This window comes from Falco punctatus (genome assembly GCF_963210335.1).
Source record: "Falco punctatus genome assembly, chromosome: 2".
Taxonomy (NCBI): Eukaryota; Metazoa; Chordata; class Aves; order Falconiformes; family Falconidae; genus Falco; species Falco punctatus.
In genome coordinates, this window is record NC_137581.1 from 12,613,210 (window position 1) to 12,633,192 (window position 19,983).

The 19,983-nt window shown below is 39.8% G+C and overlaps 1 protein-coding gene across 2 annotated transcripts; it reads right to left on the reverse strand.

The window, feature by feature from the left end:
- Positions 1–2,725: 2,725 nt before the first annotated feature.
- CWC15 (CWC15 spliceosome associated protein homolog) lies at positions 2,726–19,526 on the reverse strand. 2 transcript variants are annotated; one of them, XM_080377008.1, is made up of 7 exons: positions 19,404–19,526; positions 16,964–17,102; positions 14,761–14,873; positions 13,741–13,829; positions 12,845–12,955; positions 3,811–3,929; positions 2,726–3,075 (listed from the first exon to the last, which is right to left on the reverse strand). In XM_080377008.1, exons 2-7 carry the CDS (start codon positions 17,092–17,094, stop codon positions 2,946–2,948), a joined length of 693 nt encoding a protein of 230 aa, XP_080233134.1. In that variant the 5' UTR covers positions 17,095–17,102; positions 19,404–19,526; the 3' UTR covers positions 2,726–2,945. The 2 variants fall into 2 exon arrangements, with proteins under 2 accessions (XP_080233134.1, XP_080233135.1); XM_080377009.1 differs by lacking the exon at positions 19,404–19,526 and adding an exon at positions 18,894–18,912.
- Positions 19,527–19,983: the final 457 nt, after the last annotated feature.

Below are 19,983 nucleotides of genomic sequence, written 5' to 3' on the forward strand. Positions count from 1 at the left end.
ACAATTATTTCCAGCTGCAGGACTACCATTAAGCTTTAATCCTCATACTACTAATCCCTTCAGAATTCTAAAACATATTCAAGAAAAATTTTGGAAGATAAGGTTTTTTTTGAAAACCTCAGAGGTTTAACTGTTAGTCCCTATGGAAAATAGATCCTGGTTTTCAGTTCCAATGCTACACCTAAGACACCCATAAACAAGGGGGAAACTGTTCATAAAAGGAGTGACTTTGTTTCAAGCCACCAGTTAACAGTGAGTTCAGGTGTTGCTTACAAAACCCACAGGATTAAACAATCCTGATTGCTAGGAACTGTTTAATATTACATTTCTTGAAGTGACGAGAATGTTAACTTTCTTCCACTTCACCTCCTGGAACAGCTGCCTTACCAGCTCCACTGCCTGTGTTGAAAGTTATTTGTCATATTGAAGAGAGGTTCCTAGAAAAAAAAACTATGCTGGGAGCAGACGTATAGAACACCAGTCTCACTTTTTTGTTTGTTTGTTTGTTAAGAACTCACAGTCACACTGCAGTTTTACAAAAACTAATTATCTGCTTGTCTTTGCCTAGATGAGTACAAGAAGCACAGTAGAAAATTAAACATCAATACAGCATCAATATTGAAAGCACAGGGCTTTTCCCGGAGAAAAAGCACTGAGCACTTTAGCTTTCCAGTAGTGGTGAAGAAAATTCAGTAGTTAATGATGCAAAACCCACCAAGAGACAGGGCTTGAGATTCCTCAGTTATCATATTGTGTTTGTGTATTGCTGAGTCCTCAGACTGTGGGTCAGCTTACCCTGCAGGAGGCTAAAACACAAAAGCTTTGAGGGGGGAGTTAGAGATAGGATCTGCCAATTCTGTGGTCAAGCTGAACAACAATGCTAACAAAAAACTCAAATAAAGCTGCAGCTCTGAGCTATATAGTCTCTACAGCTCTTTCTCCAGAATCAGGGAGGAAGAGCACTGCTGGGAAAAGAAAATGACTGATCATACCTATGCATTATGCAAAAATTTAAGAAAGCGATGTTCCTGCACTGTGGAGAACAACTGCCTGCATATATGAAGATAACCTCATCCAACCCTGGCCACCTGATTTCTTAGATTTCTTAAAAGTATTATTTTCCCCAAGAAGTGTTACATTACTTCAAGAACACAAATGATGGCATTATGCACTTAAGATTTCCATGAAGGCATTGAACTGGCATTCCTGCTACGTCTCTCCTCTCCAGTAAAACTGTATGCTCACTTGCTCACTTTGGCACAGTGATTATACCTTGTAATACTGTGAGACCAATGTATTTTTTTTTGTTGTTGCCATGACAACCATGTTGTTGAGTCAGACCTAAAGCAGCAGCTGGCTTCTCCACTGCCAGACCCTGACAAGTACAGCTCAACTTTTTTTCCCCCTTTCTAAATACACTGCCTATATACCAAGGTTTTAGTAGTTTAATTGAAAACAGAGAATTACAAATTACACCCATTTTTCTGCTTCCCAAGAATCACTACTATCACGAGGCAGGTAGCAGAAGTAACACAGACACATATTACTCCAGTAGCTGTAGAAACTCACATGACCTTAAGCACGTTGAAAATCCCACTTCCAAGTAAATACAGGTATTAGCTGCTGGCATTAGTACACTATGCATAGCTTAATGGAAGGGTGGCAAATACAGCTGAAGCTAATGAAAGCTTTTACAAGATACCAGTCATGCCCAAAGACAATCTAAAACATTGTGCTCCACATTTACTCTCTTAAAAAGCAAGTCAGCTATATTTTCAAATTATGAGCTTGAGATAATAATAATATTACTATGAAACGTGCCTGTAAGAATGAACTAAGCTGAGCACAACACAGGCAAGGAGAAGGGCAAGAATTTTACACAAACATTACTGTGTCCTGCCACTGTAGCCTTCTAGGCAGAGAAGTAACTACTGCATTTTGCAAATGTTAGGTTCATGTCCAGCGCATCACTTGGCCAAGATTTCAAATTCAATTGAGATGACAAAAGAGGGGGGGAAAAAATTGCCTCACAGCTGAAATTTTCTACAGTGACTTAATATTCTATACTGCTCTATTAAGTGTTAAAACGGACATTTAAGAATTAAGCAGTGTACTACTGTATCTTGAGATCACTTGTTTAATAAAAACACTCCCTTGCAAGTTTCTGACAACACTAGTACTACTGAACCATGCACACACAGACTGAACCTCGAGGCCACGTTTGTGACTGAGGGACTGAGCTCTGCAATAGTTTATGAAGTGGAAAAAAAACCCCTACGGTTCCACAGAGTATTCCCCCCTCAAGGCTCCCCTAAAGCACTACATGGTATTGCTCCAGAAGTGCTGAGCCAAGAGAGCCCCGAAAGCAGGGCTGCTAAGAGCTTGGGAGCTACCCCACCAAACGGTAACTTGGTTGACAGTAAGAAGAAACTAAAAAGGAAGATTATTAACTAAGCTTCTAACTAGCTATTAAGAGGAAGTCCAATTTGCTACAGAAAGTATAGCTCTCTTCAGTCCACACTGCTTATCACACTCAGCTATTCCCCACCTTTGGTGATACTGACATTTATCTAAGTTGCATAAGTCACAAATCACCATCACTACAAATATAGGCTGTTTTGAAAAGCAATTTAAACAATTAGAAGTATTTACTGCAAACCAGCTTCTCTCTTCCACCATTTATAAGGTGGCCAGTGAAAGTGAAATGCACATGAACAGAGAAACATTCATGAAACACAAACTTATTTAATTAAAAATTAAAAGGAAAACATACTGCAGGAATAAGAACTCCAGATACACAGCAATTACTAATGATGAAGCTGTTGATGATCTTGAAAAAGCATTTGGGAATTTATGACCAAATATTCAGCCTTCAGCTCTGAGGGAAAGAGAGGGAACAACCACGACCTTCCAAGTCCTTCAGCACCACCACACATAAAACTGTACTACTTGATATATTTTTCCATGAACTTTTTGTGAAATTCTGATCGCAGAGTATCGTTCACGAATCTTTTATCCTTTTTTGTTTCGTCTATCCCCTTGGCACAGTTCTTGAACACAACATCATCGTCCCATCTGAAAACAAAAGTTAACTTCAGTAAGCTTGTATGAAAAACAGGTGCAATTTACAAAAATACATAAATGAAGTTTGGTGTTCCTATTTAAATGTACTAAGAACAACTAGTCATTAGGATTAGATTTTAGCCTTTAAGACAAAAAAAAAATACCTATTTTTCTAATCCAAGCCATCTCCTACATGCTCCTGAGTTAGAAGAGAGAGGAGTATCAGCAGCTTAAAGATTTTTTAATTAAATATTTTACCCTTACAGAGAAGAACAACCATCTGAACAGAGCAGAAAAAAACCCTTTAAGCTAATGGCCTGAATTCTGATAAATGCAAGAATAACTGGACTAGCTGCAAACAAGAACTGTACAGAGAAAAAGGCTGGTTTTCATTAATTCTATTTACACTAAAAAAACCCCAAACCAGCTAGATTTTAAAGGGGAGCATAACACTGAATTTCTTGCGGAACTCTGGTCCTGTTAAGTTTTTTCTATCATTATGCACAACGTCACACAAAACAATTCTCAATCTCTCTCTCTCTTTTTGAACACAAAGTAGCAGGATGATTCGTTCAGAGAAACGCACAAGACTATTACTACATGCATCAGTATCCCGATTCTACATTACACCGCTTGTGACAAGATCTGAGGAAGGAAAAAAACCCCAATGGCAGTGATAACATTTTCTGACCATGAGCATCAAGAGGGAGCAAAGGGATGGCTATCACAGTGCAGACTGCACAGTACCTCCTCTTCACTTTGAAGTTTGCTTGAGGCTGTGCTGGGCCAGTAAGGTTCAGCAGTGGGTTACCACTCAGAATGTTCTCCATCCGAATTCTTTCTTCTTCAGCCTTTTGCTCTTGTTCCTGAGAACCAGAAATGGATATATTACTTTTCTAGGCCACTTTCTCATTTAGCTGGTAGAGATAAACATTACTTAGCTGTGAACACTCACCTAGGATTTGAATCCCTAGCTCAGACTTTTCAGAACATTTGACACTTACGTATGAGTAGAGTAAGGATAGAAGCAGAGACACTCTGAAGAGCTTAAAATTGCTAAGAAACCATCAATCTAGCAACACTCCTATTTGCTCTACTTACCTCTGATGTTCCATCAAATATTCAGTTAAATTCTAGTTTTACCATTTACATACTTTTCATATTAGAAACTGTACACAGATTAAAAGATTTTCTTTATCCTCATGAGAAAAAGAGTACATTATACAATACTTATTAGGTGGGAGAAACCTTACAGCACGTTGAAACTTCTCTATCTTCAGCAATCTGATTGGGTTTTAAAATCATAACTTCCCTAGGGATCAATTAAAAAGAATATTGAGAAATCCAAGGTGAAACTGAGCAGTGGATGTCATGAGACTATCTAAGAGTTCCAATATCAAGGGCCAGAAAAATTGTCTTCTCCTTGTACTGTCAAAAGCATGTAACTCGGGCCTAAGTGAATTGATGCAATACAGGCAACACAAAACACTGCCCATGCTTCTGCACTGTATTAATGTATTTAGTGACTTAAATGTTCACAGACTTCAGAGTGTCTGTGTAATATTCGTTTCACATCAATATACTTTTCCACAATCTTTCAAATAGACTGCTCTTTCATCAAAGTACCAGAAGGAGAAAAAAAGTAATTCTTTAAATTCGGATGACTAACTAGGTCTCCCGCTTCCCTGTGAAGTAAGGTCTGAAGACATTCTAGTTAAAAAATGCACAAAAGTCTCATTAGGACTGCAGGACACACAAACTATGGCTTTTAAATATTATACAAACTAAAGACAAAGAGATCACAAGGTTGTGGGGTTGTTGTCCCCCCCCTCAAACTGCAGAAAATTCATGGCTGAGGGCAGCTGCTATGGGATCCTAAAAGAGAAAATGTTTTTCTTGATAATAGTATTTACAAGGTTTAAGCGCTAAACTTGAACACTGATGTTTAAGCGTTAAACTTGAACAAGCCAGAGTTCTCTAGCTTCACACATTTAATCAACGCTAAGTGAAATGTTAGTAGAACTACTTATAATTCACAATGTTTTTCAATTGGATTGATCAGGTATGTGAAGTAAACCTATACACTACCCCAACCCTCTTAAGAACAATACCAACTTAATAAACATACGAATATCAGATGATGCAGGACCACTGGTAAAGATTTTACCTTTTGAAATCTACCCAAGTTTTAGTTATGAAAAAACACCTACCATTACACTGCTTCTCACAAAAAAAATTTAGAACCAGCTGCAAATAATTGCTAGTGGGATGGGAAAAGCTCCCCAAAAGGGCATAGCGCTTAAAAGCATGGCACAGCTTCAGGACAAGCCCTGTAATGCCCTTACTAAAACATGTGCGTAGGCAAAACTTGCCCTTGCTGCTGTATCCATGGAGCTTTAACACAAACTGCAGCAGTTAAAAGTTCTTAACACAAATAAACTTAAGTTTTGCATTTTCCAACATAGTTCTCAATCCAATATTTGCATTCCAACTTCAGTTGTAAATACCACCCCAGTAAATAAGGAAACACAGAGAGCAAAAATATTTTATATGGAAAAGCAATTTCCTCCTGTACTAGAAATATGAATTCAAATTATACATTCCTTTCCTCTGTGGATTACAGACAAGAGATATACGCAGCTTCTTCTGCACAGTATACAACTGTTGATTTACCATCTTCTTCCCCTGTAACGCAGAGGAGCCAACAGCAGTGAAATTCGATTTACTGCAGTCGGTGTCATGTGTTCCCAACACAGGTCAAGCAGCCCTCAGACTACTGTACAGCACATGCATGCAAAGCACTAGCCTGAAACCAAGCGAAATCTAGGATATTGTTACAAACAAGAAAATCAGTATTGGTTTTTGGGTACGTCCTGAGAAGCGATCAAATTTTGTTTAAGACCATTAGGCAAATGTACAACAGGATTCAAGCATGTGAAGCATTCTCTGTGTTGCCCAAAATAAGGTGGGCTCTGCATCATTAATCTCTGAAGCTCCATTAAAAGTGAGACTTTGAATAAAACAAGAGGTCTGGGATAAACCCTAAAAGCAAATAAGAATGCTACAGACCAAAAATCCATACTGGACTATACTCAAGAGAAGATAGCACTAGTAAGAGAACTGGAAGAAATTAATACTCCCCTGTTGAAAAATGCTTTTGTAAAGAGAACTTATTCCAAGTCCTATACAGGTGAACGAACGCAGCAGTCTTCCATTTCAGAGCTGAACTCCAGGGGAACTCCCCTCAAGGTGACATGCAGAGCACGACACAGTCTCACCCTCAAATTTCTAAGACATTAACCTTGGCCATGATCCAAAGTTACCGAACCTGTGCCTCATGCACCACTTTACTGGGCACACATAACTATCTTACGCTGATTTTTCACGACGCATGAAAATGCATACACTCACCACTGAAAAATACAGGACTACAATGCACTGCGCATAGCCTTTCTTCAATGGTCTAAAGTCCACTGGAGTCAATCAGCACCTTCTGGGTGGAAATTACAGCTCTTCTTCCCGCCCCTCCCCCATTTCAGATTTAATCACAACAGTTCCTACAAAGCTGATGGTTCCAGCATTCTCTACCATGCATGAAGAGAACCGAAAAACATTCACTCATTTGAACTGTAAACATTCAGAATTACTAGAGGAGGATAAAGCCAATATTAAGAATCATAGAAAATATGCATGCAGTTCTCCATAACATAAGAACTCCAGCGTTCTTATTACACACAAATGCACATTTAATTTTTCTATAATAAGATTTTAGAAAGCCATGTTAGGCATCCTCCTAACTTTTATCTGCTTTACAGAACCCATTCAGCCACAATTAGACTGACATAGTTCGTTTTCTGATAATGAAAAAAGCATTATCAGACAGAAGTGATAAAACGTGGTCATAGAAAAAAAAAATCAAAATTGAAATAAGTTTTTAAAGGCATTACACTACAAGCAGTACCATGAGACTAAGAGTAGGACTTAGCTCCAGATTAAGACACGTACACCTAAACACCCACTAGTAGGCACCTGAGCTCACATATGAAGAACAGATCTAGAGAATACAATAAGGAGTCAAGATAGCTCTTCTGCTCGCACTAAATTACACACAGGAGACCAACCATGCTCCAGGCTCTATTGACTGCCTCTCCACTGCACCACCACAGAAGCTGGGATACAGAACTTACACATCGACCCCAACAACTTGGCATTTCAAGCTCAACTAGATCTTGTCTAAAACTGCTCACAGCTAGCAAAAACCATTTAATCAACTAAACTACAATTCCAGAGGACTGCAGGGTAGCAAAAACTGCACTACCATTAAAAGCAGTGGTAGGAGCAATCTTGGGTATTTCAAATTATTACATTTTACTTTTGCACCTATTATATTATTAAAAATAATTATGAACATAACACTAACGGCAGCTGTCAAACATTCTTCTATAGTGACAACAGTTACATAAAACATCAATGAATCTTATTTTCAGAAATTGATTTTCCATATCAACATTAAGAGATGCTGCAGAGCCCCTGGACACTTTGTGTGACCCTTCCTTGCTTCCCTGTTCACAAACAGAACTCTGCTGTCTTTTAGACCCACAGAGGCAGAAAAACTCGAAGTTGTAACAAACTGCATAAGCTTACCTTTGTCATTAAAGATCAACAGATCTGAAAAGCAAAAAGGGAACAGATCCATTGAGTGAGGCATCTCCAGTTTTAGTCACTTTACATAGGAGACCCAGTGTGCATGGTAATTTACTTATGGAATTCAGTTGTTCAAAACTGTTCTAGGTTGGATTACATTTCAACATATTTGCTACAAATTTTAAGAAGCAGGCCAATTCTGAAGACTAGTCTTGAAGATTTTTTGTCTTATTTAACTTCACTAAAACCTCCCAAAGAAGGTATTGAAGACTAATAAACAGGTAACTTACTCTTTTGTATCTTAAGAGACATGACATGGAGGAAACAATAAGTTTAACTCAGTGGTGTAAAGTTGACATTTACACTTAAGCCAAGTTATACATTTTGGCCAGCACTGCAGAAACCCTCATCTCCAGCCAAAAAGAGGTTTTCATTACGTTTCAGAATTTTCCACATAAATCTTCCACTGTCTGCTCCTGCAATGAAAGCTGGGACGCTCCAGGCGATGGGGCAAGGGTTGTATCAAATCAAACAGACCAGACATAACCTTCATAGCTGTCTGAGCTTCACACCTCTGAGGCACGATCAAGCACAGCTGTTCACAAAATAAGAGGCTCCAGTTGCTCCAAAGCCTACACTGTTCTTTTGTGTGGTGGAACAAAGGCTTATTAAGCTAAAACACTATGGATACAACAAACCCACAACAGAAGAAAAGCCCAAGGGGAAAAATAATACATCTGTATTCACTCCACCCTTTCTAAAATAATGCCTCTTTGCCTGCCTTTCCATTCCGCAAGACAAGGTATACAACTCTTTTCCTAAGCCATTTTAGCAAAAAAAACATGCTACAGATTATTCCATCACTACAGACAGCAGCGCTGTGCTTTCCAGTTGCAGTGTGTTGCACCAATGATCTGCAGAGATCAATCAGACATCAACCATGTTGTAACTACTGTGTTAGATGCAGAGGCAATCAACCAGGAATATTAAGGTGTGAGGAATAAGACTGAACTGGCACAGGGAGTCCCATACCACAAGCAAGCAGATGGAGATGCTGCTATGTCACTGGGATCTTACAGGAAGCCTTCAACGTACAAGGGAACTCAACAGCATCACAGCTGGGAAAAACACAAAAGTGGACAAAAATATATTAACCTTAACCAAACAATTATTCCTTATCTTGCTGTAAAGAATAACAGTCTCTTGGCATATTTGTTTCTGACCACAAAGGAAAGAAAAACGTTGTTACCATAGCGTTGGGGTTTTTTTAGTATAGTTCCTACCCTTAGCACAGAGCAAGATTACTTTTACAGAAAGCGCTGAAATTCCCAAAATTACTCCACTGTGTTAAAGTAAGTTATCCTACTTGGTTTTTATAGATGTTGAGTAGCTGGAAGAAAACCTGAAATACGCACATTTCATTGAAGGCTGAAAAAAACATATCACATGACCTTATCTAAATGCTAATTTTTGAATGACGGACTATGAAGCGCTGCCTTTAGTAGCAGGGAACAAAACTCTGTAACAGAGACCCACCCCAGTTTTTTGATTCTAGGCAAATTACTAATACCATGCAATACAGTGATTGGAGTAACTGACTGAACCTTCAAAAAACAACAAGTAATCACAACGGCAGCATCTATACACAGATTTGTTGTTATTTTGCCACAATGGAGGGGACATTATCATTAGTTCTTGGCAAGGGTAAGTATTACTAGCATGTCTCACACATTTAGTGAAGAGACATACTCTGCCATCTTCTTTTGCTTCTTTACTGAAATTCTTAATCACTGATCTGATATTCTAGTTTTAGTTAGAACCTTAAATTTTAAGTGAAAAGGTTAATATCTATCAAGATTCATTTTCTAATGTTTTATTTGTAAGTCTGTGACATGGCTAAAACACAGGACAGAGCTAAAATCTACCCTGACCATTGGTAAAGTAATATATTCAGTTATAGAGAAACACTTGGTGAAATAAAACTGTTAAGAAAACAAACCAAAATTTTAAGTCTGTTCTCAGATAAGCACAAAATGACTGGATGTTAAAATAGCTTTGCTGGAACTGCACACATACATTTGGCTTCTCACTGGTTTGAGGTTTGGTTTTAATTATTTCCATTTACCTTTTAAGGAAGTGCTTGCAAATTGAAAAATCAAGAGCCTTGTAATGCTGAATTTGGAATATTGAAATGTTTCCATGAAACCTATCCATGGATAGTTCACATACACAGCAGACCTAGCATTTGTAGTTTTAGACAGACCCAGAATTATTCCACAGAAACAGCTTTCAAAGCTAAAATTTCCTGGTCAGCTTAGTGTCTATGAGAAACAACCCGAGAGATTAAAATTGTGGAAGGGATGAGAAAAGTCAGGATGACTCCCATGCTCAATCTGTTTATAAAAACATTTGTAGTATTTATTTAATATTTCTATTGTTTCTACAGAGTTCAAGGGAATTTAAGCATTTTGAGAAGTTAACAAGCTTTGACAGGAACTGCTTATTTGGTTGACAAACTGCTTCACAAACAGGGAAATATCAGCGTGAAGGAAGTTAGAACCTCTTAATGCTAGTATTTGTCAAAATCAGATTTAGGCGATTTTTATGGAAATTGGTATCATCACATAAGAGAAGCTAACAGAGAGTGCAATGATCTGAAAAAAAGCAGATTCTCATCTTCTGTTTTTAACTGCCATCCCACCAGAGATGCATTTTGTAAGGAGCAGTCCTCCTTTCATATCAACTTAAATACAGGACACCAAAGCGACCAGTGAAAACATTTACAAAAATGCAGTTTACTTTAAAGGAAGACTCAGAAATAATTGGATTAGTGCTTCAAATCAAAATAACTAACGTATCAGGAAAAAGAAAAAAACCCTGCATATGGCATGAATTTGGGATGTATTACTGTATTTTACCCACTTCATCTTGTTAAGACCCTGGTATGCTCCAAGAAGATGCAAAGACATATTAATCTGTATAACAACAACAAGATTTGAGAATGATGCACAGAATGAACAGTGAACAGGCATCCACACTACAGTTTCTCTTTGCCTTGCCACTGGTTTACCCACGCTGTCTACTATGGACAGCAATGTTTCAACCATCCCTGTACATGGATTAGGACTAACAGTGACCACACAATTAAGACTTTGACATGAGATGTTATCCTGAAGTCAGCTGAAAGACTAATATAAGGTTACTTACAAAATTAGGTTTAAATTACAGTTTGCAATACATAATAATATGAAATCCCACATATCTGAAAGGAAAAGGGATTTACATTAAATGGCTATAAAAATGCTTTGCCAGTAACACCTGGCCATATTTCAAAGCCATGGAAACAAGGCATAATCTAAACAGAGTGCACCACTAAAGCCAACATACATAAATGATCCTTCCGAAGGAGACCCTTACTCCCAAACACTCTTTCCAAGGCTACATCACACCTTGGTTTTTACTTTTTCCATTAACGTAGTCTTAGTTTCCTACTCTCAAAAAACCCCAAGAAAAAATTCCAAGTACACGTAGAGAACCCACTATTTACCAAAGATGACAATTTTTAAGAAAGCCTATCTGCCCAACCAGTGAAAGGATGAATAGAGCAGGTAGCCAGTGAGTGTGCAAGTGTGCACTATTGCAAATAAATAATAGCAATTTTTAGGAAAACCCAAACATATGCAGTTCAGATAAGCGTTCATGTATTCAGTATGCACGCAGCATTGGATGTTATAAACCCTGCTTCTGGGGGAAAGAGAACATCCAGGAAGGTAAAAAATAATACCAGTGAAGAGACAGACTAGAAAAAGCAGTATACTAAATACTTCATAGCTTTTAGCACCCTCTACTGACAAAGTCAGAATTTCATAGAGGTAACACTCCCACTTTCTACATGCAAACATAGAAGCATGCACCTGGTTACCTGTGCTGCAATTTACTATCATTATTTTGCTAATGCAAGTTTTCTACACCAAAATGTGATGAGTTACACTGTTTAATCTAGATGTATTTTTTATATATATATATATTAAAAAATAGACACTTAAAACTATCAGGCAAAGTGAAAAATCCACACAGATTAAGCTTTCATTTTAAGCACTGTGCAAGGACAGCTGAAGTAGCAGTCTTTCCTACACACTGCTACCCTTAATTTGTAGTTTAGTACATCTCACACAGGAAGACACAGAAGAATTATTGATAGTGTTTTTAAGTAATTTTTATCATGTAATTAATGCAGAACACAATTTCATTGCTGCATGACATGTTTCAAATGTCTAGATAAAGAGATGAGAGGCATTTCAGACACTTTAATGTAAAAGACCACTCACAGACTAGATGGAGAATAAAGTATCAACAGTCTTCTACAGCAAATCTTCTTCACTGAAGCAGCATGGTACGGCTTTTAGCATTTCAAACTACTTAACACCAACACCGCAGAGCTCACTGGTTTTACTGGCCTTGTTGATTCTAAAGGTAAATTTCTGTATTGCTAGCCAAAAGCAGGCAAGTACTCCAATGCTGCCTACAACAGAATTATAAACATTACCTCTTCTAGCTATTCCTAGATGCTACACCCCCCCATTCAGTCAGCTTACTGGAGAGCATTCATGAAAAACATTAAACTACAAGAATGTGTTAAGCTACAGGAAAGACTATGAGTAGCTCAGAGGCACCCAAAGATTAAGTTGTCACCAGCCTTTTGATTAGCATCCTGACCAGCATTTAGTATGTTTGTTTAGCATGCTCTAAAAAACATCTCAGATTACCTTATAAAAAGGCAACACAGTGGCTTAGCTTTTTTGTTTTGGTTTGGGGTGGGGTTTTGGGGTTTTTTTTGGGGGGGTGGGAGGGCATTGCATGAGTTTTTTGTTTTGTTTTTCTACACTAACGGAGATTCTCCATATAAAAACATACAAAACTACTCAATCTGAAGCACACAACATTTTTCAAAAGCACTACGACAATTTTATTTAAAATTCTTGACAACAGTTATTAGACAGAACATATCCATCACACTTGAGAAGAGTTTTGAAGGGCGTGTGAGTTGTTTACCAGTTCTCACTCATGCTAAGTACTTAAGGCACACCAGTAAACTCGTTTGCAAAAACCAGATGCTCTTTAATGGGTGAAATCTTACCTTTCGAGCCTGTTCCTCAGCTCGTTCTTTCTTGATTTTTTCCAGTTCAGCCAGAAGAGCTGCAGTGTCATCATCATCACTGTCTTCCAGATCCTCATCTTCATCATCTTCCTAACAGCAACAAACGGAAACAAGAAGCAGCTCATTCATTTCATTTAATAAAAACAGCCCTGGTCTGCCCAGCTAAGGCTGCAATTTGCTGCTGGCTGATTTCTGAAGTACATGAGTGCTTGCAGCACCAGCAAATATGGCACAAATAATGTTGCTGTTCAAGAGCAAATAAACACGACAAAAATATGTTTGTGCTTTCTGGATGACTGCAATTATTCTTTTTCTAATTCAAATGTGATGTAGCTGACAGATTCTATAAAATGGCTGTCCCCGATCACTCTCTAATCATTGTAACATAAGTTGTTATAGTAGTGCATCTGAATACCCTGTCCAACATTGTTAGGACCAAATATAACAGGATTAAAAAAACCTGAGGTTACTGTCAAGTCTTAGACCCAACTCCTAGACATCAGCATGAGGAGAGGAGCCAAGAGCAAGAATTCACTGCTCATGTAGACAATCATTGTATATCAACAGTTCTATCTTTGGGAAATCTTCTAACTAACCCAGTAGTTGAACAAGCCTAAAGAGTTTCCACTCCCTGTAGTTTAAGTGGTACTTTCAGTTCCCCAGTTTTTGTGGGCTTTCCAAGAATACAACTACAGCACAGACCAGAATCCTCTGAACCACTCTGAACTTCCACCAAAGTAAAGTAACTGTAAAAGGAAGATACATTGGAACGTGTCTTAGGTCTTTAGCAAACCTAAAAGTACATACTCTTTTTAACAGCAAACCCTGAAGGCAGGACAATGAAAGGAAAGAAGACAGAAAAAAAAGATACATACATCAGTAAGAGGATCATCTGCATCAAGATTTGCTGCAGGAATCTGGTCTAGCCGAGGCTTCTTAGATACAGAAGATGATGTTGTATGTTCTATAGCATAAAATTTAAAAAAAAAAAAGTCACTAAGACACTTCATTTAACAGCATTTAATGTCAGGAAGCAAAAATCTTCATCAACAATTTGTCTTGCATTGCAGTAAGAGATACAAGCTTATGCTTACTTTTCCCTCATTTTTTAATCTTAATGCCCATGCTAATTCTTCCCTGTAGGTATCCTCAAGGGAAGCAATAACATCCTCAAACCTACCATTTTGCCTCCAGAGGTTTTTTGAAAACTTTATTTCAAGAAGAGAGAACAGCAGAAGACAAAGTAGTAGAGAAATATCCTTGTTCTATATATCCAATTGGAGGGTTCCCTTGAGATCACCTCAAAGCATTATTGTTGGCTAGCTCAGTCCAAACCGCACCTGCTTTCATCTGTGAATTTGAAAGCCCCACAATACCTTTGCACCTAAACTTAAATTATCTAAATTCTGTCAAGCTTTATACTAAAAATGAGTATTTCTCAAAAACCACTTCGATTTTCATTTTAATTATCATTCCACTCTATCTGAACAGAATTGCATTCCTCAGAAATGGAATTATTACTACACTGGTGCTGTAACACTAGAACATGGGTCATTCCTCTTCTCCTTCCTGTCTTGCTTGTCCAAGAACAAAAAAAAGCGCTCTATTAGCTGTACATACTTGTTGCCAGTTCATTACAATCATACTGTATCAGCTGGTCTGCATGATGGCCTGCACTTTTCTATTGGCTGGCCTAGATTTCTGCTAGTACGAAGCCACCATGAAAGCCAGCGGACATTCCCTTGCAGGTCAATAGCTCTGAACTATCAGACCAATACCCTAAATTCTACTCTCATGACATGCTGTCTGCAACCCACAAACTTCTTACAACACCAAGTTTTGTGCAAAAGCAACACCACACAAAAGTATTAACATTTTTGTTTCTTTGTTCTTACCTCTGGTTGGTCTGTCTCTATTCTTTTCTCTTGCAGCAACCCGCTCTCTCTCCTCTAGCTCCCTTCTGAAATCACGGTTACGCACCTCTTCAGGAGCATCCTGAGTAGTTTGTCTAAAACAACATGGGGGGAGGGGGGAAAGAAGCTGAAGTTGACAGTCTGCAGCTGGGAGCAATTTTTTCAAGGAGGCAAATAAATCCTGGGGTGAACAAGTAAGTATAGAGAATAAGAACTGGGTACCAAGTCAACATATGTTTGTTTATTCTCTCTTCATCAGCCTCCTTCTCTGTACATGTTACACACAGCGACATGCAATGCCACACACACATGCTCCTTCCAGTGACTCTCAAATAAATTATAAGACCCTACATAAATTCCTACAAAACCAGGACGACTACATCTTCCTTTTGTAGCTATGTCTGTATCTTCTGTTCTCCAGCAGTCCAAGCCCAGTGTCCTACCAGACACCCACAAGCATTATGGTCAACTTTCCTCACTATTTTACCATCCAAGGCTGCTGCTGCAAATCCAGTCTAAGACTTACAGATAAGACCAAGACTAGAACATACTTTTCATAAACTTTTTTCCCTCCAAGAGACTTACCAGAAAATCTCCCGTGGCCATTAAATAAAAAGTTGGGAGAACAGACAAAACACTAGCTTTAGTGAAACATGTAGCAGATACATGTTTTTCCCTCTTTTATGTAACACAGGCTGGCCAAAAGCAATAGACTATTTATATTTGAGTCACACTAAGTTCTACCTAGACAGCACTGAATTTTCTGTGGAAATCTTGAAAAAAACTAATGAATAAGAACAAGCAGCAATTCCTTTCACCTTCCTGTGAACTCGGTGCTGGAAATAAGAGTGCCTGGAAGAAACCCAGACTTAAGCCATTACAAATACACCGTGTGCACACCCTGTCTTTATGATGAAGTATTTAATTTGCTTATGTAATTAAAAACCTGAATTTGTAATCCCTGATACAGCTGCAAAATCCCCACAAGCCCTGTTGTCATTCACGACAACATGAGTGGGACTGAAACACTGAACTTTTCCTGCAATGATGTAGTCCTGGCAATTTAACAAAGACAACTTTGTATTAGGTATTTGGGAGAAAGAACAGAAGACACTTAATGCCCCCTCCATCTCTCTCTCACACACAGTGATTTGTTAAAACATACAATGTATATTCCTCTACATATCTGTCTCCACACACTCCTTTCAAAGCAAGATTGGTGTTCCAAACCCCACTTTTGTTTAAAGAAACAAACTGCCAACAATTTTTCCCGTAACAACAAAATGTATTTGACAGCACGTTTTGGGCTGTTGACTTTAGTATTCTCCAAAATGCTCCAACTCCCTTACCCATATGTATTCTTGAAATGCAAAGGCACAGGAGAGATGCAAGGATAAACATCTTCTCAAGAAAGTGCAAACATAAAACCTTAACAGTCATTTCACTGACAAGGATAACATCATTTAAATAAAAAGAACATTTTTAACCTGAAACATTTCATTTAAATTCTAGGTATCTGTATCACATAGACTCCAGATTTCATTTAGTCTTTCAAAAGGATAATGAATATTTTGTATGCGTTTCAAACAGAGGAAAATATTCCCAAAATCCCATTATCTTTCTCACCTATTAAAGCAATTTCCTTTCCCAGGATCTGCATGAACCACCTGCAGTGTTTAACTTTAGCTCTTCCAACATGTACTACTTCACGAGTGCTATTCCATGATTTCCCTGCCTCCTCTTAATGTCCTTTCCAAGCGGTCCTTTGCAAATAACATGATGTGGTTTTCCTGCTTTGAAGACGTGCTCAACTTCACTCCTCTTACCCCATTTTGCTCTGCAAGTGACAGCACCCTCCATGGCTGAATCCTAATGACAATTTTCTTTCTGCTCCACTGCCTGAAATGCTTGGTCTCCAAAACACACCTTCTTCTGATGATTCATGTCCATAAGCAGTAATAAATACCACTAAGATTAAGCCTCTCCAATTACTTACAATGCATTCGATCTCTTAGGTCTGCTTTTGAGACACTTTCAGCTCACTCATTCGGCACTGCCATACAACCTGGTGTCTGCTCAGTGTCATGCATATCAACATCTAACATGAAAATTTCAGAGTACCACTCATAACAAAAAAATCATTCCCAGCCTGTTTTGCCGTAAGACCAAAGAAAACAATACTAACCTGTATTTGATTTTAGTATGAGAAGGAAGGTCTCTGCTGGAATATTGTTTGGATAGCTGACTTAAGTCTCCTTCACCTTTTCCTCTTCCTCCTCTCGCAGGTTCAAACGTTGGCCTCGCTGCTGTCGTCATTTTAACTACTACAGAATTAAGGGATAAACACTGTCATTACTACAACTTACAGTGAAAGACACTCACCAGAAGCTACTTTGTTCCTGGAACTGTGGAAGCAACAAGGCCCACTACAGAATACCAGCTATCACTCAGCTCATGATCCTTGAAATTCAAGGAGCTTTTTATTGACAGCACTGACAGACCCTATTCAGGTTTTCAAAATAAAAGTATTTTCCAATATGCTTGAAAGATGACACACAGATGCTAACAAGAGTATGAAGCTATGTTTGCAAAGTAAATAAAACCAACCAGGAGCTGGCCTCCTATCCTTAAGGCAAGCTGTACAGCCTTGCAACTAAACTCTTTCCCCTCCTGATAAATGACAGCCAAAAATGACTGCCTACTGAGAACAACCCCTCCATTATCCCTCAAACCATATCTAGGTATCATCACCAGAAATGCTGGCTGACACGTACCAGCCTTGGATGGTGTTGACAATGAAATACTGATGAAGATCACGCAACTTGAACTGAATCACATTCCAGCCCTCATCATGGACCTGCTCAGTTCTCTAGCACAGGCACAGCACTGTCATTAATAATGGAGGTCAGTCCTTTGGGGCTGACCTGTGCAGAGCTCCAGCTTGCCAGCAAAACCTTCTGAAGAGCTAGAGCCAATGTTTCCCTGGTGACAGAAGGCGGACAGCTTTACCCTTATGTAAACAAAGTGCAATTAAAAATGCTTGGACAAACGCAGAAGTTTTCACCAGCTCTTGCTTAGAAACTGTGGGAACTCACATACTGCCAGCGTGTCCTAAAAAATAATGCCCAAAATTGCTACTAACAATTCTTCTGTGGCAAAGGAGTAAAAGATTCCAACCAGCCTCAGCCACATAGACACCCTGTCAGCATGGTACTGTGCTCAGCACTACTGAACAGGAGCTGAGACCATCCAATCCCAAACTACTGTGTCAAGGGTTTAGGATGGTTAACCAATGTCAAAAACCCCTGTGTGATCAACTAGCACCAGCTTAAATCTACTATCTGAAATTATGCTCATTCATGCTTCACCATGACACAAACATCCATTAAGCACCAACCAAAGACGTGAAGATACAAGAGGTACATCTGCAGAGATACATAAAGGCACCAGTCCCATCAACCAGATGGTTGAATGTTACAGGATGACAAGACAACATATTAAAGATTATTAAAAAGCAAAGAAAAAACATGATACTACTTCATATGTTTTTGTGATGCACAAATAAAGGTTATTTACGTTCTGCTTGCATTAGTTATTTTTTCACTTTCAGTGAGATCACAAAACACATGACTTCAGTGTTAAAATTATGCAATTATTTGTTGTTCAAAGTAACATCCCATTAGAGAAAACACAGTTACTCCCACTGAATTACTACTCGGAAAACAAAAATAACAGATGGAAACACCTTTAAAAAGAAGTGAGAGAGTAACTAGCCTTGGCTTGTTAACCAAGGATTGCTGACGCTTCTCAGTGACGCTGTGCTGGAGTCAGCTGGAGCTCAGCAAGACGTTTTAGCTCTGCCCTAGCACAGACTCTGCCAGACCCATGATTCAAGAAAGCCACTTGCTCTCAAAACCCTCATCTGTGCTAGTTATAAGTAGCTGGGGGATCCATATATTCAGGTGAAGAATCAGATCCAATGTGGCTGCATAGTTTCATGAAGCATTAACAAATCCTCTGGAAACTGTCCCTTCTTCTCTCAAGTCCATCTGCATTTGACTCAGCCTCAAAGGACCCGAACTCAACCTGAAACCACTCGGGGATGTCACACCAACCTCTCGGATTTCAGAAATGGAGCCCTGGAGGTGCCTCTTCAGCGCTACAGGGAGGCAGGACCGGCCACGCAGGGATTATTTGCCAAGGAAAGCGACTGGGCCCGGCCCGGAGCTGCACTGCCTTGGCTACGCCGGGCTGCGCCACAGCCGCCCCCCCGCGACCGCCTGCCCGGGGGAGCCCGAACCCCAGCGCCGGGCCGGGCCGGCAGGAGCGGGCTGCAGCACTGCGCCGCTGCCACCCCTGCCCAGCGGGCTCCGTCACACCGCCCGGCCCCTGGAGCTCCGCCGCAGGGCCCTCCGGCCTGGCCGGGCTCCCCTGCTCTCCATAGAAACGCTCCCCCTCGCCTGCCCCGGCCGCGGCCCGGCCCCTCATAGGGACCCTCCCTCCCCCCCCCAACGCCCCCTGCCCGAGGGCCGCCTTCCCCTCGCCTCCAAAGACCTCGCTACAGCCTTCCCAAGCACGCACCCCCACCCCCGGCCAACTCGCCCACCGCCTCCCCGGACACTTACGGGGCGGCCTCCTCTCACCCTACGCAACTGCCTTACGCCACCACCATAATTCCGCCAAGCGCCCACAAGGCACTGCGCGGGAACCATAGACACAACGGAACGGAAGCCACGGCCGGAGGAGGACTTACCATAGAGAGGGCTGGCGGGACTGTCAGGTGAGGGAGGCGAGCGTGTCCACCTTGATGGCTACCGAGGCGGAGGCGAGCGCTGTGGCAGTGTTGCTGCCTGCGTAGCGATGGTGGCCTTGTCCTACTGGTACAAGAATTATTCATTTAAAAGAAAGAAAGAAAAAATAATTCTAAATATCTGTAGTGAGAAAGAAAGACTTTGAAAAACAGAGGATGTTTGTTAATCCTTACAAACCGTTAACAGAACATGGCCTTGGGAGAAGGAATAGACACCATAAACACATCAAGCTAAAAGGTTATAAGATAAGCTCAAGGAGAACCAAATGACTAATGAGACTAAACAAATTTATTTCACCCTCGAGAAAAGGAAAGCCTCCTGCTAACAAAGCCCCCTCCCCACAGAACATGTGGGGTGAAAAAAAAAAATGCTGTACAAAGGCTTGTAAAAAACA